At 37.5% G+C, this 22571-nt stretch overlaps 1 protein-coding gene across 1 annotated transcript in view; it reads left to right on the forward strand.

Annotated features, from left to right (window-relative positions):
- JMY (junction mediating and regulatory protein, p53 cofactor) overlaps nucleotides 1-22571 on the forward strand; it is a 61184-nt gene that overhangs the window by 34247 nt on the left and 4366 nt on the right. The window contains exons 3-9 of the mRNA XM_009910788.2: nucleotides 104-254; nucleotides 1661-1830; nucleotides 6661-6826; nucleotides 10162-10349; nucleotides 16894-16980; nucleotides 19259-19354; nucleotides 20541-21081. Coding sequence (XP_009909090.2) covers nucleotides 104-254; nucleotides 1661-1830; nucleotides 6661-6826; nucleotides 10162-10349; nucleotides 16894-16980; nucleotides 19259-19354; nucleotides 20541-21081 — 1399 coding nt within the window. The remainder of the gene's footprint in view (nucleotides 1-103; nucleotides 255-1660; nucleotides 1831-6660; nucleotides 6827-10161; nucleotides 10350-16893; nucleotides 16981-19258; nucleotides 19355-20540; nucleotides 21082-22571) is intronic.

Consider the following 22571-nt stretch of genomic DNA (forward strand, 5'->3'; position numbering starts at 1 on the left):
TTTTCTCTCTTTATTGTTTTTCTTTCTTAGCCACACTGCAACTGGTTGCTGTTGGAAAAATAGCAACAATTGTGTTGTTAATTATGAACTGATTTATTTTCAGATCTCTATAGAGAATGACTATCTAGGACCCAGAAGAATTGAGAGTCTACAGAAAGAAGATGCTGATTGGCAGAGAAAAGCCCATATGGCTGTGCTCTCTATTCAAGATCTTACAGTGAAATACTTCGAAATAACAGCTAAAACACAGAAAGGTAGTTATTTTCTACTCTTACCAAATCAAAGAAAGTATATTAAAATTTTATTTAATGTACACCAAGTTCTGTATTTTACTATGATTTATTTATTTCGTGAGCAAAATGCAGTTCATTCCTATGTGTTTTTTTTCTTCTGTGTTTATTTATATCTTTCACCAATAATCCTTTTCAGAACATCAGCAGAAGTGAGCCAAATAAAAATTTTGGAAACAAGTTTCATCACTTTCTCAATATGACTGTAGTAGCTGCAGTGTGTATTTACAAAGGATTTAGAGGCTATAGAGTCCCTGAGTTTCTGTCCTCGATACTGGACATGGCAGTCTTTATTCCTTTGAAACCACTGTCCTTTTTGTTTCCTCTATCTTTCCGTAAACTTTTTCATAGCTTTAAATATTAAGAAGTTAAATGCCTGGAAACTATTTACAGCCATAGATATTTGGTATACATGTTGTTATGTTTTGAGTTTTGTTTGCCTCCTGTTGATCACCAAGTGGTTTTGCATATATATATATATATATATATATATATATATATATATATATATATATAAATAACAGATAACAGGAATTACACATAAGAACATAAAGGTAACCTAAGAACGACACGTAATGTCTTCTAGCACCACAAGACTGTGGTTTTAATTGTGTGACTTTTTGTGCTTTTTGCTTTGCAAAGCTAAGTGTGGAATATCATACGATTATTTGAAATTAAAAGGGGTGACAATCTCATGTATTTCAGCTTAGATTTGTCTGGGCCTCAAGACTAGAAAATTTGAATCAGGCAAGCAACTCTCTTCTTTTATGAAGTCTTCCTGAAAAGATTCTCATTCATGTTTGCATATTAATTTCAGATTATAATTTGTTTAGCTAATTGAAGTAATTTTGTGAAGCAATCTGCATTTTGACTTAAAGAACAAATGTTATATGAATTTAATTTGGTATTCTTGCAGCACTTTAATTTTTATTTTTTTTTTTCTACTCTGCTGATTTGTTTAAACTTAGGTCTGCAGTGTAGAAGTTACAAAGAGGAACAGGAGACTTTAGTCACTGATCATTAGTTGCTTTTGGAAGCATGGAAAATGTGGCCTTATGGTAGCATTAGTGAGATTTTTATTGTCAAGAAGCCAGAACCAGTGGTTCAGGTCTTCCAAATACCGTCTATTCAGAATGGTCCCTCTGTGGGTAACAAAAACTGGAATTGATCAACTAATAGCTAATTGCCAATTTACATGAATTCTCAGAGTACTTACATTCTGAATTTGAACATTAATATATAATACCTGCTCTCTGCCAAAAGAACTTTGTATGCATTTGGACACAAATTTGTGTGTTGTCCGTGCAGTAGAAACACTAATGATCTGAAGAGTAGACTGGTAAACTGTCTACCTGTTCTTCCTTCCGTAGCTGTGTATGATCGAATGCGAGCAGACCAGAAAAAATTTGGTAAGGCGGCATGGGCAGCAGCAGTGGAACGTATGGAAAAGCTTCAGTATGCAGTTTCTAAGGAGACTTTGCAGTTGATGCGTGCTAAAGAAATCTGTTTGGAGCAGAAGAAACATGCACTGAAAGAAGAGGTATTTTTTTTTAGCAATAAATAGAAAAATAAGACGTGTAAAAAGCCCCCCAAACCTTAAGGACTGTTGATGTACTTAAAGTCAAAGCAATTAAACCTCAGACTTTAGAGTTGTTTTTCGTCTTTTAATAATAAAGGAGTCTCTTACTATGCTCTACCATGTTAGACAAAGGGAGTTCACCTTTTCCTGGTTAGTCAACCGGGAAGACAATTTTTACTGTTAATGTTTACAGCTCTTCACTGAGATGAATAAAATGAACATAAGGCATAGGACCAAAATATGCTGCTGTGTAATCTCCACAATTCAGCTCTCAAAAGCACTACCACCTTTATAGAATAATTCTGACATTCCCGATGGAAGGAGTTTGAATGGTAGTAAATACACAGATGACTAGCTGCTTATGCTGCTCTCTCTCAGCTTATCTTGATTATTAAAGCACTGTTCTGGAGGTGGTTGTGCTAGGTACAGCTTTCCTGAGGAAAGCATTAGATTGTTTAAATGTCTTAGCAGAAAAAAGCCACCTTTTTTGAATTTTATTGTACCTCTTTAAAAGCAAAACAAAAAGAAGCGACCAATTCTCTTTCAACATTTGCTATCACATGGATATTCAGTGCTAAGAATTGACCGTCATACAAATGTCTTTTGCATTCTGTCTAATCAGATACTTGTTTTTACATTGTAAGTGGTTTATCAAAACTTGACTAAACATGGTGGCTCTGTTATGAAAGGGTTCAAGAGAACTCCAAACTTTGGCACTCTATAGTTTGGTAGGTTTTTACACCTGATAGACTGTGCCTGATTTAGGAACTTGTTTGAAAGACAGCTCTATGTGCAAGGAAGAGAGAGTACATGCAGGATCTGGAGCATGAAAATGAAGTTTTCTCCATTTCAATGCTTTCTAAACTTAGAAAGCCAAACTGTCTGGAAACTATGTTTATCAGTTTGTTGACATCCATAGCTAAGAGCTGATGACAGAATCCAGCCCTAGTATCAGGGAATATTATTTTGAATGCGTTCATCTATTTAGAGAAGCCATGCATAACCTTTTCTGTAGCTCATCTTATCTTTCTCCTAGTGGAGAATTTCTCTCAATATTTGTTGAATGGGATCTCAGTTTGAGTGATTGTTTTGATGTGCAAAAGAATTAGGGCTTGCATAGGAAAAGGAGAAGATTGGAATATTGGAGGAGTATACAGGGGCTGAAGGCTTTGAGAATATAAAAACACTTAAGGAAGTATGCAAAATTGGATGCAACAGATATGACTGGGAATCCTATACTGGAGAAGAAGGGTTGCAGTCTTAACAAGAAAGGATCTGCAGAACTGAAACACATTCTCTGGCAAAACATTTAGCTCCTCTTTTCTGGACACAAGATAAAACCAGGATATTCCTTTTGGAAGAAATATAATTTTGGAAGAAAGGAGAGGTAACCCATGAAATGTTTAAGGATGTTGCTAGGTCATGTAGGAAAAAAATTAGAGAGGCAAAAGCCCATTTAGAACTTAGACTGGCCACTGCTGTGAAGGACAACAAAAAATGCTTTTACCAATATATTAACGGCAAGAGGAGGGGCAAGGACAACCTCCACTCCTTAGTGGACATGGAGGGGAATATTGTAACAAAAAATGGGGAAAAGGCAGAGGTACTTAACACCTTCTTTTCCTCAATTTTTACTAGCAGGGCAGGTTGTCTTCTGGACAAGTGGCCTCCTGAGCTGGCAGATGGAGTCAGGAAGCAGTATAGTTCCCCTGTAATCCAGGAGGAAGTAGTTAGAGACTTGTTTAGCCACTTGGATCCCCACAAGTCTATGGGACAAGATGGGATCCAACTTAGGGTGCTGAGAGAGCTGGCAGATGAGCTGGCCAAGCCACTCTCCATCATTTTTCAACAGTCCTGGCTCACTGGAGAGGTCCCAGATGACAGGAAGCTGGCCAACGTGATGCCCATCCACCAGAAGGGCCAGAAGGAGGAACCAGGGAGTTCCAGACCTGTCAGCCTGACCTCAGTGCCAGGCAAGAGTATGGAAGAGGTCATCTTGAGTGCAATTACACAGTACTTACAGGATGGCCAAGGGATCAGGCCCAGCCAGCATGGATTTAGGAAGGGCAGGTACTGCTTGACCAATGTGACCTCCTACTATGATCAGGTGACCTGCCTGGTGGATGTGGGGCAGGCTGTGGATGTAGTCTGCCTGGACTTCATCAAGGCCTTTGACACCATCCCCCACAGCAAACTCCTGGCCAAGCTGTCAGCTCATGGCTTGGACAGCAGCACTCTGTGCTGGGTTAGGAACCGGCTGGAGGGCCGAGCCCAGAGAGTGGTGGTGAATGGTGCCACATCCAGCTGGCAGCCAGTCACTAGTGGTGTCCCCCCAGGGATCAGTGCTGGGCCCCATCCTGGTCAGTATCTTCATTGATGATCTGGATGAGGGGATTGATTCCATCATCAGTAAGTTTGCAGATGACACCAACCTGAGGTCAGGAGTTGATCTGTTAGAGGGTAGGAGAGCTCTGCAGAAGGACCTTGAGAGGCTGGACAGATGGGCAGAGTCCAACAGTATGAGATTTAAGACATCTAAGTGCTAGGTTCTACACATTGGCCACAACAACCCCATGCAGTGCCACAGGCTGGGGTCAGAGTGGCCGGAGAGCAGTCAGGCAGAAAGAGAGCTGGGGGTACAGGTTGATAGTAGACTGAACATGAGTCAGCAGTGTGCCCAGGTGGCCAAGAAGGCCTGGATCAGGAACAGTGTGGCCAGCAGGAGCAGGGAAGTCATTGTGCCCCTGTACTCATCACTGGTTATGCCACACCTTGAGTCCTGTGTCCAGTTCTGGGCCCCTCAGTTTAGGAAAGATGTTGAGTTGCTGGAAGGTGTCCAGAGAAGGGCGACAAAGCTGGTGAGGGGTTTGGAGCACAAGCCCTGTGAGGAGAGGCTGAGGGAGCTGGGGTTGCTTAGCCTGGAGAAGAGGAGGCTCAGAGAAGACCTTATTGCTCTCTACAACTGCCTGAAAGGAGGCTGTAGCCAGGTGGGGGCTGGTCTCTTTTCCCAGGCAACCAGCACCAGAAGAAGAGGACACAGTCTCAAGCTGTTCCAGGGGAGGTTTAGGCTGGGTGTTAGGAAGAAGTTCTTCACAGAAAGAGTGATTTGCCTTTGGAATGGGCTGCCCAGGGAGGTGGTGGAGTCACCATCGCTGGAGGTGTTTAAGATGAGGCTGGATGGGTTGCCTTGTGCCATGGTTTAGTTGATTAGATGGTGTTGGCTGATAGTTGGACTCGATGATCTTGAAGGTCTTTTTTACAACCTGATTAATTATCTTTTATTCTAAATGACTTAAAATTGTAACAGATAATAGAAAAATTAATAGTAGTTATTAATGTATATTTCTAGAGATAGGTAATACAGATTGTTGCTGTGACCCACAGGTTAGTTATTTTGTAAATGACAGCAGATGAGAATGACCGTGTTCTTAGAACCTGGTAGCAACTCTATTGAGCCATCAATGCAATGGGGTGTACAGCCGCTGATACTCTCCAGTCTATCAAATCATGATAAACTGATAACATGATAAACTGATACTATATAATGATAAACTGATACTTTTGCAGATGGCCCATTTATGTCTCAGTGCAGTCTTTTATGAAAAGTCTGTGATTTGCATAGCTTAGTTGCATTTATATGTGATAAATACATTTATATGTGATAAATAAAAACGAGGAAACACATTTCTGGCTACTAATTGCAGTTACAGTTTTACACCTTGAAGAAACAACCAGGATGTAAAAACATGCTAGCAAATACATTTATCTTTTTTTAAATGCATAGTTTGCTAGATCCTGTAGTTCGCATCCCTTGGTACACATCCCTTTTTAATGATTCAACGTCTGTAATACAGAAACTGGACTGTGTGTGATGATGATCACAAATCTCCAGTGAAATTTGCAATTACTTTCATCCGTTACCTGAGAGATCTTGTCAGATGCATCTTTTTGAGCAGGTAGAGAACTTGGGTGTGGCCCTCATTCTTCCACATGCAGCTTTAGAGCTGCATGGCTTTGAATTTCCTCCAAAGTGAGACAGCACCTAACACCTCCTTACATGTCATTATTTTTAAAATATGGTCTGAATGCCTAACTGCACCAGGCAATTAAATCTTGTTTGGCTGAGTTGAAGAGGATGATATGAGTTCACCTTGATTGTGTCTCATGTCACTTTTCTGTGTCAAACATATGATATGAATAGGCTGTAAAATATATATAAATACTTTGCATCTTTTATTCTTCTGTGAAGGACTTCATAAACAATGCTTACATGGTCATTGCAAGAGGATCAGTGTGTGTGGTGGTCTCTGTTTCCACCACCTTTCACTTTTGTGTTTTTTTTCCTCAGTTCAGTTTTAATGACAGTTTTAACTGTAGTTTTCTAGATGCTGAGAAAAACAAGTTTTAGACTTTTTGAACTGAGTATAAGAAAATACTAATTTAATTAATGTATCTTCAGAGGATCATGTAGCAGAGTACATGAGTGGTAGGGCTGTTTGACACTATGCACTGTATCATTTGGACAGTCCAAAAGTATAATCTAGTGCCATAACTTTTTTATTGTTATATAGAAAATATATCAGATATTAAAGATATCTAAAAAGTGTAGCTGATCAAAACCTATTATCTCTATATGTTCAATTTTAACATGATATATTTAGTGAACCAGAGTGTGCATAGATGTAATTGTAGTTTGTGTTGGTTTTTTTTATAATTATTATCCTCAAGTTGTGTGGTTTTTGGGTGTTCTTTTATATGTGGTTGTTTCCCCCCCCACCTCTTTTTATTTAGATGCAGAGCCTGAAAGGTGGTACAGAAGCCATAGCCCACTTGGACCAGTTAGAAGCTGATTATTATGATCTACAGCTTCAATTATATGAAGTGCAGTTTGAGATCCTGAAATATGAAGAGCTGCTGCTGACAGCGCAGTTGGAAAGCATCAGGAGAATGATGTCAGGTGCTCTATACATTTTGATTAACACATAAATCTGTAAAGCCTGTGGGAATGAAATAAGAATAGTGGATCTTCTAAAATAAGTATTGTTATATTTAAATTTACACCTGTTATTAAGGCATATGCATACACATACAGAAGTTCGGTCTGCTTCAATTCATGGGGGAAGAAATGTCTTAATACTTGTTCTGCCTTACTAAGTATTTGCACTGATTTGTAATTTCTTTAAAGTGATTGCAGGAATACCTTTTGAAAACCAAATCAGAGTCCTTCAGCTAAACTTTGAAGCTTGTTGTATTGTCATCTCACTGATTTAGAGCAGTGATGCAAACCTTATGTTTCCAGAATCTAGTATGCCTTGTGTAGTTAAAAATTATGGATAGGGTACAGGTACAGTGTTTTTGAATGAAGTGTCCAGTGTCATTTAGACCTGAACTATAAATAATGCTTTTATTCTTGTGAGCTCTGCTTTATTGTTTAATATATTAGGGCTTGCATAGCAAGTTTTGTTACAGATGGAAAAGTTTCTTAAGAAGAGAGATTTGAAGCTGGATTGTATTGCTAGTTGCCTCTGGGAAACCAGAAAACAATAGGTATCATAGCTGCTTCTTACGGTTGTGTGTATCTCCTTTTAGGCTTGTGGTGGCAAGAATTCTCCATGTATGGATGATGGGGTCTGAAAACTCTGTAAATGAGAGAAATGTGTCAGCTTTGACCAGTGCCTCTATAGAGAGCTATTTATTAGTCCTTCATAGACAAATAATTTCTGTACTTGGAAAATCAGTAAGGCTTGCTTATACAAGGACTGAAGGAGGTCTCTTTAATAGAAGGTTAAGAAGGAGCGTGTATCAAAATCCTGATGTAGTGATAGAAAACGTAAGGGCCCTCTGAGATCAGGTGTGCTTTAAGAACATGATAGGTCATTTCCGCTTGTCACTAATTCTTTCACCAGAAATACGAAAAAATCCCAAACTCCACAACCTTACTCAACAGATCTCCCAGTTAGCTGTACAACCAACCCTTTCCTTCCACCATGGCAACTTAGTAATTCAGTGTGATGACTTCCTTTGCTGTTCTAAGTTTGAAAATATTTTTAAATAATAAATCCAAAAGTTCTTGGTTGTGGTTCCTCCCCTCTCCCCACCTCCTCCCCCTCCCCGCCGGCCCCATTTTCTTTTAAAGACAGCTGTAGATGTTGCCAGAAATTACTGGGTTTTAAGAACTCTGAGTTCATATCCTGTAGGACAGAAATTGAAAAATACTACACTTGGAATGTGTGTTGAATTTTGTTCAAAGGATAGACTTCACTTAGGTGGAAGGGAGAGAAAATGAATATGAAGAATGTTGACACTAAAGTGACTACATTTCTTCAAGACTGTTGAGATTGGAATGAAAGCATCTAAACCCATGGATGTAGTATGTTTTTTTTCCGTGTTGTGAAAGAGAAAGGAATGATCTGTTGCATATTTTGTGATGTTTTGAAGTGTACTTCATAGTCAGTAGAGTAATAGTCTTTTAACTGTGCACATCTGTATGATTTGGAATACATGTGTCCTAGTGACTCAGAGGCTGTTGCTGTGTTTCACTCTTTGACAGTATTGGCTCTGCAGAGGTATTTCAGAGAATTTTGAATTTTGTTTCAATTTGAAGGACATAACAGTACTACTAATGAAGTTGTAACAGAATTTTTTGAGAGTGTAATTTGATTTGTTTCTAGTTAGCTGTAAACTAGAAGAAAAAAACATTTTCATCTGCAAATTCAGCACATGAGATCTGAAAAGTATCAAATGATAATAGGTTGTCATATTCTAAACAACAGTAGTAATTTTTTACAGTTATTAAGCAAATACCTACTCTGAAATTCACAAAATGTGCATTTATTAGAGTTTAGAGGGTTGAACTGTATCGACACACACAATTTGTATATCCTTGTAAGATGGTTTTGTGGTGGATGCATTTATAAATTCCTGTCTTTTTTCCCCCCACACAAGCATGTTATAAATCTAAATTTCAATGTAAATGCTCTCATTTTATAAGTATATGGCAAAATACAGTGGTTGTTAGCCGTGAGTCTTATTTTTACTCTCTGATGTTTCAAAGTAGGTTCAAGTGACTTGGCAGTTTTACATATAAATGAAACTTTGTGGGTTTGTTTTTTGTTTTTTTTTTTTTTTTCCAAAAGTGAGCACTGGAGTACTTTTATTTTAAAGGTAATACAGTGCTGTGCTTTCCTTTATGCTCCTGCCATGGCTTCTGCTGAGCTGAAACCATGTCTTTCTGCTGAGCTGTAATTAGCACGGCAATCAGAATTTTGGTTGCAGTGGAGACTTTACACATAAGTAACATTAATTGACAACAGCTTTTAAAGCAGTGTACTGAAGAAAGCTCTACCTCTTTCCCCAAAAAATCTAGTAGAAGAAGAAGGAGGAAGTTACAGTGTTGCTGAAGTAGTTGATGCAAGTGACACTTCATCAACTCCACAGTCAAGACAGATGTATCTGCCTGTTTCCCCTGGCAGTAAGGCATATCCCTCTCAGTGTATTACAAAAATAAGCTGCTTGGTATGCTGGTAAAAGAAGGAACAAGATGTCTTTGCTGCTGATTATCCCCAACATTCTGCAAGGATTTATAATCATCACTCTGTCCTTGGAGGGAAGTCAGCATACAGACAGGAGTTCAGTGTTACAGTGAATGTATCACTAAGAAGGCTAAAAATCATGAGTGTTGTTAAAATACTAGTAATGATGTGCTTTTCAGGCCTATAATACTTTGAAGAATTGCCTTGAAGTTACCTTACCTCTGCTGCCTCTGAGCAAAGCAGTAACTGGGAGGTCAGAAACCTCCTAAAAGAAGACTTTTGGTATTCTGTTGATTGATTCCCCTTTTATGAAATCAATAGTTGTTTGTGACAGAAGAATCTCATGCCAAAGACTTCAGACAGAGTCTGAACTTTGCAGTGAAGATCAGGCGATGCTACTGCATGTCACGGGTCCCTTGTATTAGTTAATAGACCCAAAGTCGTGTGGGGACATTGTGCTGAAGTTAGGCCACAGAGACAAGTGTTGACAGTTCATGTCTGTTTTTTAATGCTCTGAGCTTTTTGCATGCCAGACTGTGCTTCATTGTTAATTGATTTATATTATTCATACAAACTTTAAAGCCCTGCAGTGCTTTGCTGTTTAGTGCTTATCCTCTGACCTTTTGATAGTCCTCTGAAAGGATTGTAGCATCGTTCTACGTTAAATCTTGCAGTTGAGGGTTGTTGTTAAACAAAGGATAACGTTAATCAAATATGAACTACTGATTTGACCTTTTCATTGCTGACATTTTTAAAACAGAAAAGAGAGATGAAGTGGTATATTATGACACTTACGAAAGTATGGAAGCCATGCTGGAGAAAGAGGATATGGCAACACCTATACACTTACAGAAAGAGGAGCTGCAGAAGTTACAGCAAAAAACCCGCCAGTTGGAAGCAAGACGTGGACGTATTTCTGCCAAGAAAGCCTACCTCAGAAATAAGAAGGTACCATTAAATTGCAAATTTCTAACATAATTAGCGAATTTAATAAAACTTCAAAACTTCAGATGCAACTTCCAGGTCTTGCAGATATTTTTGTGGGTTATATTTGCTGCTTAATAGAAGTTGTTTTAAAGAGCACCAGATACATTAGCATGTATTAAATATTCAGTTTACTTTTACTTGCTTTGAAGATAACAAACTTGTTTCTATTAACTAATCAGAATACTGCCATGTGTAAAGTACATGCTAGAATACATATTTTTACAGAGTAGTTTTATATATACTTTCAGAAGATCATTTTCAAGCATGTTTTCTCACTGAGTTCTATTTTCATTCTTGTACCTTATCCTTGTAAACTTATGTCATGTGTCACTGACATGGTATTTGGCATACATGAAACCCAGGATACATTCTTAATTTGTAAAACTAGGTCTGCTGTTTAGGGATACTGTCATATATTACATGATTAGGATGGTGTACAGAAAATTCTTTCAGAATAGGTAATGTTTCAAAATCATATATCAAGTGTATGTAAATACATTAATTCCTTTTTTCTAGAATGACTTGTTTATTGTTCCCTAGCAGTTTGTGGTTACATCAATATATATTTTTAAGGAGTCAGGTGGCTTCATGAGTGGAAAAGACTCCAAGATTTTAGAGAGCTATTTGAAACTCTCAGTGGAAACTTCATTCTATTTTGGGATCAGGGGTTGGTGTGTTTGTAAATTCCTAGTCATGTCTCTTGATGTGGGAGATGATCCCTCTATATAAACAGTTCTAGCAGACTCAGGGTAAAACCTATAGATCGTGCCCCTCCTTCACAACTAATGCATCCAGATAACAGAACAAACAAAAGTTGATATATTTTAGATTTTTTTACTTCTTCAGTTGTTGTCCTGTCTCCACAATATGGAGAAGGCTGCAAATTATTATAAAAGATACGTTGTTAGCCAGTTCTGTGAAGTGGTAGTTTGCCCAGAGATACTGAGTTTGTAAGAAGAAAAAAATACCAAGAAGCTGGCTTTTTGGTAGTTCAAGAAATAAAGCCTATCTGTCATGTTGAGCTAATTAATATAGGCTACATAATTATGCTACTTTTGTCTAAATATGAAAAGATTTTCTTGGCGTCTTACAGATTCAACAAACCTGTTTAAAAGAGACAGCCTGATTGCTGTTCCTTACTTATCCTTAGGGGAGTTAACACGTCAAGAAGTAATCCGGAAGAAGGAGTTGAGATTTTTTTGTAGTATGCCTTCTTATGTGTATGATGAACTAGTTGCCTTCAATTGGCTCATTTCTTTCAAGGTTATGCTATGACAAAATACATTAAGATGAAGAAATCAGTTCTAAGCTGTAACACTTTCTGCAGCATGCATACTTGTGCACTGAGACATGAAGTTGGTTATGGTAGTATTGCTTGTCTTAGTTTGCACGTAAGAGCAATACAGTCATGTCTGCTCAGCGTTGTGCTAGAGGAACGTGGCTATACTGCTTTCAGGAGCTGAGATAAAGTCTCTGTGTGGAACTTCACTTCTGGGCATCACAGCACAGACACTGCAGTGCTCTCAGAATTAGTTCCAGCTCTCTGCTGATTTTGTTGCCCAGTGTAGTTGTATCAGCAGTTGAGTTCCAGAGTAGGACACTTAGCTTTCAGCTTCTAAAGAAAAAATACCAGGACAGTGTGTATTTAAACTTGCAAGGGTAAATAAAAATATATTTATTCAGTCAAAAAGCATAGGCAGAATCTGTTGCCATGTGCCATTTTATTGCACTCATTGGGCAGAAAAGAATGTAATCATTCTGATGGATATTTATCTTAGAGGTGTTTACTGTAACTGCTCTTTAGTATTGCCAAATAACTCATAGCTTTACTGAGTTTACTAGCAATTAACTGAAAATCAAGACTCTTGTCCCTTGGATTCAAACATAGACAAGCTTTTCATCTTGAGTGACCGTTATAGAGATGGTGTAAAATGTTGTTAATGAACGAAATTTATAGTGCCTGGTGTAGGTAGTTGTACTTTACAAAACCAGGAAGAAAAAGGGTTCCTCCTCTAAAGAGTCCATGGTTTAAATTAAGCATGCAGACACAAATACAGATGGGATGCAAAACCAGACTATAAATGGTGAGAATGAGTGTGGTGATGACTGAATGCTAAGTGGAGAACAGGAATTTTTGAGGTTGCATTTGGAAGGTACCTATGCTAATGTGGTACAGCTCTTTCTCAAAAGTCTTGTGTGTTTCTCTCAATTAAGAAACATTTATTATTGAACTGAGGTGGGAGTGTAGTTAATCCTCTTCAGTTTGTATTCTGACCATGCTTGTTTCAGCAAAGTATAGTAAGACAGACCTGTAAAACAAGCACACTATTTTGTGTTGGTCAGGTTTTGGTAGTGTGGTTTTTGGTTTTTATTCTCTTTTTCTATTTTACTTTATCTTTTTAGGCCACTAGTTGAAAATGAAAACCAAGCTGTACACTAAGTGGTGTATATCAGAGTCTTGTCATCTGTTTCAAAAATTGTCCTTGTTCTTTATTAGGTTTTTGGCAGCTGAAGAGTCCCTTTGGAGAATGCCTCTTTCTGGCAGCAGATATGATTAAGAGAGCAGTAGGAAATTATTCTATGTGATAAGTTTTTATTTTTCAGAGGAGGTAATTTCATCGTCCATGTATTTGAAAACGTTTTCTGTGGAGAAGATAACACAGTTATCAAGGGAATCACTTATTCTATGTAGAGTAAGGCTATAAGTAGTACAAATAGAGACTTCTGTGACTATAGACTTATAGAATAGTAGGGGTTGGAAGAGAATTCTGGTGATCATCTACTCCAGCCCCCTGGTAATGCAGGCATGTCTAGACCAGGTTGCACAGGAACACGTCCAGTGGAGTTTCCTTCTCTGGAGACTTTCAAAACTCAACAACTTTTCTGGGAAGCCTGCTCCAGTGCTGTCATCCTCAAAGTAAAGATTCTCCTTAAGTACAAGGGAAAACTCCTGTGTTCTAGTTTGTACCCATTGCCCTGTGCCCTACCACTAGATACTGCTGAGAAGAGCCCAGCCTTATCCTCATGTTCTCCACACTTTGATATTTATATGCAGTGATAAGGCTCCCTCTCAGTCTTCGCTTTTGCAGGCTAAAAAGTCTCAGGTCTCAGTTTTTCCTTGTAAGAGAGATGCTTCAGTTCCCTAATGATACCTTTGGCCCTCTGTTGGACGCTCCCCAGTAGCTTCCCGTCCCTCTTGAACTGGGGAGTCTAGAACTGGACACAATATTCAGGTGTGGCCTTACTAGGGCAGACGAGACAAGGAGGAGAGCCTCCCTCAACCTGCTGGCTGCACACTTCTTAATGCACCCCAGGATACCATTGACCACAAGGGCATATTGCTGGCTCATAGTGAACTTGTTCTCCACTGAGCTGCTTTCCATCACATCAACCCCTAACCTGTATTAATGCATGAGATAGATTCTCTGTTCATTTTATTTTTCAGAAGTCTCTTCCCTGTTTTTTGCAGTTGATACTTAACATTTTCTTAATGATGTTGTCAAATATTTGTACCAACACTTTATTTGGAAATATGTGCTGAAGGTTTGTTAGAAACCTTACCCAGTTGTCATGATGAGTAACTGAGCCAGGTTTTTAAAATGTTTTTACAGAGGTTGATGTTCTTTAACTGTACTACTGTGAAGAGTATAAATTCTTCATTTTCCTTTTTTTCCTCTACAAAACTACTACTCCATTTGTTGATGACAGTGAATGAGTTAATCAAAACTAAGATTTTAATAGTGGTCTTTTTTTCCTATTTCTTGAAGCGAGCTATGAATGTTTAATCCAAGGTATCACTATTGTTATCCCAGTCTACCCCCTACTGGCTGCACAGTGGTATTAATTAGATTATCATATGGAACAAGCAGCTGTTCCATTAGCAAGCTGGTTTTGTAGCAAATTCTAAAGATGAAAAAGGTGGGGTGGTTTATGTAGTAGGTGTGTAGAAGAATATATTTAGAAAAATAGAGATGTGAAAAAATGGAATTATTTTACACCCAGGAAAAAATATTCATTATTGTGAGGAGACTGGAAGAAGCATCTGGTTGATGAAGCTGTTTGGTGGATGTTTATAATGCATACTTTGATGTAGGAAGCTTCTTCATGTACTGCTGTGTCCATTTAACAAGGCAATTTCACTGCTTTGCAAATCTACAATTTAAAGCAGAGCCCATGACAAAACAGGTGACAACTGGCATAGGATTACTTGGTATCATCATCATCACTAGGCTTTCATGTTGTTGTTATTATTACAGCAATAACATAAAAGCATAACTACCCAGAACAGTTAGAGTAAAATACAGTTTGTGCACATACCATCTTACTAAGTGAGAAACTAACCCTTTAATTGGATGCTTTTCAGTCTGAAAGAAAGGCTCACTTAGAATGATTTAATGCAGATTAAGTAGCTAAAGCAGATCTCTTCTACATACATGTTACTAGTCTTCAGTGTGCTATTTTATACAGTGATGAGGATTGAAATGGTTTCTCAGCTCTCGCTTTTTGTGCCTTTAAAGAAGTACATTTTGATACTGTTAAATTAGTCAGATGATTAAAAGAAAAACTAAAATTACTTCTTTATGCTCTCTCAATTCCACAAAGTTGGTCAAGAGCTTTCTAGAAGCGTGGCTTTCACTACACATAATGCTCCTGCTTTCCTAGTGTTGAGAAGGAGGAATTATTCCACATGTGCAGCAGGCTGTATTCCTTCTCATTCATCCGTTTATGATTTGGGATTGTGTGGTTTTTTTGCCAGAGTTTGTTGGTTTTCAGCTTGTCACCTGCTACAATTATCCAAATAGTTTTGTTTAATGCTGCTGACTTTCCCTTCATCTCTCTCTTTTTTTTTTTTTTTTCCCCTGTCACTATGTTGTCTACAAGTACAACCCTGCATTTGTCCCTATGAAATTGCAACCCTTGTTTTCTTTTAGATCATTTCTGTGCAATTACAATTGTAACTAATTGTAATTAGTTACAATTATTTAGATTTCTGATTTTGTGCTACAGCAAGTTTTCATCTCTTTCTGGTCTTTTTTGTTATTTGAAGTTAGAGATCTAAAGTAGGTTGCAGAAAATATTTCATGAATGTGTGTGTGTGAAGCATGTTAAAAAAAAAAATGAAAAAAAAAAAGACCCAAATCTATCATACATTTATATTTATAACACTTTTCTATATCTCTTAATATATGTGTCTCAATAACTGAACTTAACACTTCAATAGAAAATAAACTGGAAAGTTTAATCAGTCACAGTATTATAAAAATGTCTTTCATATTCTGAAACTATTGCTGTGTCTTCGAAATGCAGGAATGAGGGAATTTGTGCTTTTGCAGTTAGAAATGAAATGGAATAATTTTCCAGCTGTATTAATAAAACTCTTTTCATCAGGAAAAACAGCTCTGCAAACACCACTAATGAAGAAGGGGCAGATTTCCACAGAAACTTACGCTCTTCTCGGTTCCCTGTGTATGGTAGTGACATTGATGGTTCTGCGTTTTTAGAAACGCCAAGACAGCCTCTGTTTCTGTCCAATACAGAAATGCTGTCTACCTTTTTATGTAAACACAGTATGTTGGTAGTCAGCTTGAAGGAGAATGTAGCTTTTTTTGGCATTTCCAAGTGTCCAAAATGGGCTTTCCTTATCCCTCTCCTCCTTGTTTCTGTGCCTTGTTGCCACTTCTGTAGTATTTTTGTTGATGGCTGCCCCAAGCTCTGCTTTCAATGCTAACACTCCTGTCTGGTTCCACCCAGCAAACCAAGTTTACTGATGTCTGGGAAGCCCATACTTCAGTGTGCTGCTTCCTAACACTGCCCCTTTTAGACAGCCATCTGTTTCTAGCAACACATCAGACTTCATTCAGTGTGGTGCTTGTACCAGGCCTAATTTCATTGCCCATACTGTCTGATTTCCTGGTCCTCAGTATTGTCATATGAACCTTCTTGTTGTGTACTGTAAATTCCTGCACCTGCCTTTGTAACTGGTTCGTATTTCAGTTCTTTTTATACTACCTACTAAAGTTTGGGGTTTTTGTTTTGTGGGGTTTTTGTGTTTGTGAGGGGGTTGTTTGGTTTGTTTTGTTTTACCTACTTTTATTTGCAGGCAAGGTAGTAAGTGCTTGTATTTAAAGTAGACATTACTTGATGAACTTGATATCATAAGTACACCTGCCTGTACATGCATAAACTTATAATGACCTTTTTGTTTGTGCTTGCAGATTATACATGCAAAAGATAAAATGAGGCTTGTAAATGGGAAGCTCTGGTTACATAAACAGAAATGTTGTATATTTGAGAGTTATTATCAGTGTGTACAAATACATAGAGTTACTCAAGGATTTTTAAAAATATTTGACAAATTGGTGGTTGTTGCTGCTTTCATACTGACATTAGCTTGTCTGACATAGGCTTTGTAATTCTTATTTTTCCAATTCTGTGTGCTACTTGCTAAATATAGCATTATAGCCTGTAAATTGATATTTGAAATTCGTATTTTATGTCTCTACAGGAAATCTGTATTGCAAAGCATAATGAAAAGGTCCAGCAACGTCACCAGAGTGAGGAGGAATACAAAATGCACCATGCTGTTCAGCTTGTAAGTTTGAATTGTCTGCTGTTAAGTTTAGCTTTTAGTTTATTCTTTGCACTCCCCTCCATACATTAATTAGGAGATTGTTCAGTGATAGCTGTTTTAAAAAGGTGTTACGTACCCCTGAACTTTGAACCATTGATTCTGTACCATATTAGGCTGGTGTGTGTGCACATATATATATACGTAGATATAGATATATAGATATAAATCTGTGTTAGGATGATATGGAACCCAAGCAGATAAAGCAGTTCTTTAAGTCTAGGTTCACAGTTGTGATTAACATTAGAGTTAGGCTGCATGCCATTTGTTACTGCACGTGCGTAGATGATTTCCGAATGCAGCATCAGATATGCTGAGTAAGGAATACTATACACATATTTTCCTTGAATCTTAATAAGCTTGTTAATTATTTCTCTTCACCCTACAAAAGAAGTAACTTGGACTGTATTGCATAAAGATGTAGTTCCAGCTGTATGCTCCACATTTCCCTGCACAATCTGATCACAGAGAACAGGCTGGCTAGTCTTAACTCGTCTGCTGAGCAGAATAGACTTTATGTTAAAGAATATTCAAATTCTGAGCTATGCCTTGGGAGCTGATATTGTAGCAATATTTTAAAAAGATCATTGACAGAGATGCATTGAAATCCAAGTCTTTTTAATTCAGGCTTCAATTATATTAGTGAAAGTGATTCTGTTTCATCCTTACACATTTTTAACTTTGATACATTTGTCCAGGAAGTCAGCTGCATAATTTATTTTATGAAAAAGCTACTTGTGAAAGACAGTATGTACTGGCATATTCTTCCAGGAACTTAGAAAAATATTTGATCCCCCTACCCAAGTTCTTGCAGTAAGTCAAAGGAATTTGCTGTGTGGCTTGTAGTCCATATATCACTCTTACAAATAAGACTTCACAAAGCTGAAGGACTTTCTTGCTTCTCAGGCCCTAGAAAGCTTTTTCATTATTTCATGGAGTTGCCCACTTCCATTATATAGAGTGTTGTGCTAATTTTTGAGGTCTTTTTTTCTATTTATAATGTGACTGAAACTTTCTAGTATTACTGTAAAATAGCGTTTTTGCTATTGGTTTTCATGAGGAATTTTGAAACCTCAGGGATGTCCAAACCGAAGACAAATACGGATGATCATACCGCTATTCTTACTTAAACACAAAGAAACAAACACAATAATACCCCTTGAGTTTGAAACTGCTTCAGGAAAAGTTTGATCTGGTTACGTACGTAACATGAGGGTGTGGTGGTAGAACTCTCCTTTCTTGCTCTTTTTTTCCCCCTTTAACTTCTTTTCTCTATTGCTCTGTTATTTTTATTACCTTTTTTTACTGCATGCTCCTTGTCCTCTTCACCTTTTCCTGTTTCCTGACCTTAACATTTTTCAGACATGTTCTCCGCTCCTTGGTGCTTCTGCTCCTTGAAAGCAGAAACACTTCCAGGCAAACACTGCTTGTGTGTTGACTGAATGACAATAAAAGTCACATTTTTAATTTCATGATGAAGATGAGCTTCTAAAAGTAACATTAAACATTGTGAGTCAGTTAAGAATTAAATCTGCTGTTCCTGCTCAACGATTTTTTGTTTATAGCACCTCTTCTCACACTTTGCCTGATAACTCCTGAATTTGTATACATTGGGGGTTTTTGTCACCTGATAAGTAGCATCCCCTTTCAAAGGTGTGTAGTAACTTTGATGAAGTTTTGTGAAAATGGTTGACTAGTTAAAGGAGGTGGACCCAAATGTGTGTTTCCGATTAGATAAGATCCGTGAACAAGAAAATCTACAACTGGCTAACTTATACTGTTTTTAATATAATGGAGCTTTTTTCATTATTGTGTCACATGACTCCCTATTTCTCAGTTTTTGAGGTAATAAGACTTGAACTGTTCTAGGTCAAAATCTTTCTTTACTGAGCTTTGCATTTCTTCAAGATTATAAAACAGGAAATGCATTGGTTGATGGGTTGATGGATTGGTTGATGGGTTGGATGCAATGATCCTGAAGGTCTCTTCCAACCTGGTCTGGTCTATTCTATTCTATTCTATTCTATTCTATTCTATTCTATTCTATTCTATTCTATTCTATTCTACTCTATATTTTTTAAGAGAAAGGCAAAGGTCATGTTTTGAAATTAAAAAATGTGTTTATTTGAGAAGCAGACTATTAGATAGTTCTTAGCAATTGGCAGAAGAGTTATTTTTGTTACTTTAAAAAGAATTGTTAAATATAGTATTTGTTGTAATATTTACAACACTATCTTCTCAGAAGCGAGATCAGTTACAAGATGAAGAGGAAAGAAAGAGCTCCTGGGTTAGCCAGGAACGACAGAAAACGCTGGACAGACTTCGAACATTTAAACAGGTAACAGAAGAAGAGTTTTTCTTTTTCACTGTTTTCTTTTACAAGAGAAATTTTCAGTCATTCTAGGACTATACTATGAGCTATTCTCCTTCCTTGTGCAGTTAACTGTTCTTTGCAAAATTTGTAACAAAATATGGCATTAGTAATAATAAATTCCTCTGGCCATTGCATTCCCAGTGCTGTAGTAGATTTCTGTTCATTCTTACATCTACACCATATGACAAAACACTCAGCAAACCTTCCCAAAAGAAGCATAATCTAAATGCTATTTCCCACAGAGAGTGCTAAATCTCACATACTCCCACTACCAAAGAGAGCACCTGTCAATACCTGCCACATCCTATGACAATACAAGTGTCAAAGGCTGGATAGAAGATGGAATGAAGGGAAGACAAGAAAGGGGTGAAAGTGAAAGAAAACAGGATTAATCAGCAAAGATTTTTCTTTTGTTTTGCTGAATGCATCAAAAAATACAATTTTCTTTACTGGAAAGCTTTCTTGCTAAGTGGCACACCCTTCATAGCCACCTTCTTTGCACAGCTTGTGAATTGCGTAGCATCTGTTATTTACTTTAACGAGAAACTGTTAATAAATTGACTTTATGTATGTTTATATTGTTATGCTCGCTATTGATTTAGGCCTACCGTAAGTGTGTAAAAATGTGAGATTGGATTAAGCTAATATAAAAAGCCACATCCTGAGGCAGCAAATTTAAGAACAAAACTAGAAATAGTTTGGAAAATCTCCAAATGTTTTTATGTTTTGAAGAGATTCTTTTTCAAGCAGTATGATTCAGATCAGACAGGGCTTTGTGGCAGGAGTTAGCTATAATTTTAGAATTTTAGAAAAGGAGAGCAAGAAGAAATTTAAAATTTTACTTTACAGAGGAAACAGTTTTCAGTGTGCAATATGGTTCTTTGTGAAATCCTCTTTCTAACCCACGCATATCCCTGACCAGAAAAATGCACAGACATTGTGGCTTAACCAAGAATAAAAACTAAGAAAGTGAGTAGCTGTTTTTGCAAAAAGATGAGGATATATTTATGCTGTTTGGACAACTAGAGTTAACTAATGAAAATAGCAGATTAATTTTATTGTCAAAGGCAAACCCTAATGACAGGTACTTAGAATCTAGAGTAGGATGTTACATGTACTTACCTAATTGTCAATAACTTACTCCCTTTAGCGGTACCCTGGGCAAGTAATACTTAAATCAACCAGACTACGGCTGGCTCATGCAAGAAAAAGATGTGCAGCCAGCTCAGTCTCTGATCAGCCTCAATCTTTGCCAGCAACCATACAAATCCAAGAGAAAAGTGAAGAGGTGGAATTGGAAAGTGCAGTTCAGCCTTTGCAAGTGCAGGAATCCACAAGCTTAGAACAACTTCAAGATATCTCATTACCCCCCAATGGTATTACCTCTGAACTGCCTGGTGTTAGTACTTCTCTACTCACCTGTCATGAGCTTCAAACAGAGGCTGCTTCTGTAGTACCGCTTCCACCCCCTTTGCCTCCACCACCTCCACCTCCACCTTTGCCCTCCAAGGAAGATGCCACCAAATCCTTAGAGAAAAGCGACAGCTTTGTTAAACGTCCAAGTGAGGAGAAGGGAGTTCAGCACTCTTCTGGTGTCCCACCTGCACATCTCTTTGACAGCAATCAGCTAGTCAGTGCCAAGAAGAAGCTTAAGAAGACAGGTGATCTTGAGCGTTTACAGAGGAGGAGAGGTAATGTTTTGATGCCTGTATTTCATTGCAAGACATGTCAGTTCCTCTATACTGCTCTGTATTCCTCTATAGAAAAGTGCATGCCATGATTCATTTATTGTTACTAATGAGAAAGTTCTTAAATCCTTTTCAGCTGACAAATATTTACAACAGAAAGGTTTGGACCTTTACGACATCATGTTCAGTTAGGCAGAAAACACTGATATACCATGTTAGATAAGCGAGAAAATGGAGCTAAATGTTGTCTAAAATAATCTTTCCCTATCTAGTTTAAAGCCAGCACTGCAAATGTTACATGCTTCATAGGAGGGTGCAGTGTTTGTTTTAAAAACTGAATTTTACATAAATTATGATTACTTGTCTTGGGACACAGCAAGCCTTGAGAACGCTTTCTTCAAACTTTTATACAGACATCACAAACTCTCAAGTACCCTTGAGAGATGAGTAAGAAGATACACATATAACTACAACTAGAAATGAAATCTGTGATCATTTATCAAAGTACTATTTTAACTATTAATAAATAGTTAAAAGATGAACAATTTTTTTGGAAATTGGAGAGTGAATAGAACGCATGCCTGATCTGGATGATTGCTGCAACTTGCTGTTTACTGCTATTTGTTTCTAACAGTTTATCTTTTATTCTATATATAAAAATCAGTAGTATGGCAGTCATGGTGTTCCCATAAAATGGAACAAAGGCTCTATTTGCAAATAAGAGATGAGATTTTCAGAAGTGCACAGGTGAACTATTTTACTTGAAGTTGCTGAGAAAAAGTATCTGGAGTGGACCTTGATTCACATTTCTATTACACAATTTCATTAAACATAACATTGTTTAAAAATTCCATCTGGCTCTGTCAACAACTACAAAAAACATTTCTCCATGGACATTTTCCCTTTTTCCAGATAAAATTAAAATTAGAGCTCTTCATTAATCAGACAGAAATAGGAGTGTTTCCTCTAGAATTGTCCTTAAATGACTGAAACCCTTGAAGCAACAACATAGTTGTAGAATTGTTAAGCTCTTAAGAATTTTGCAGGTCACAGATACAGTGTTGATAGTCAGTTTCTTGCTCTTGCTGTGCTCCATTTTTTCCCAGTAGTCCCATTGCTTATTTTTCTGATACCCCTTATATGCTGCAATCTTATGCAAAGCACATACTCTGTGTGATTTGATACACATCATAAAATGACAAATATAAAATGAAATTATATACTTCCTGTTAAGAGTATTGTTAATCTCTGCAGCAGCAATTTGCTGTTCTGTATTCCCTGAGATGTGCCTAGTCTCTTGAGAAATTTGTGTCTGTATGACAGATGAGTGTTTAGCATCCTTCCTTCTTCCTCCAAATGTGCAGTCCTGTATTCTTTCATTTCTTTCTTTTTCTTGTGTCTATGCCAACTGGGCCACCAGTCTGATGTACAAAGCACACTCATAATACCAAGACAGGTTTTAAACTTGTTTATTCTGCAGGTTATGCTCTGAT

Source organism: Dryobates pubescens, chromosome Z (assembly GCF_014839835.1).
Source record: "Dryobates pubescens isolate bDryPub1 chromosome Z, bDryPub1.pri, whole genome shotgun sequence".
NCBI lineage: Eukaryota > Metazoa > Chordata > Aves > Piciformes > Picidae > Dryobates > Dryobates pubescens.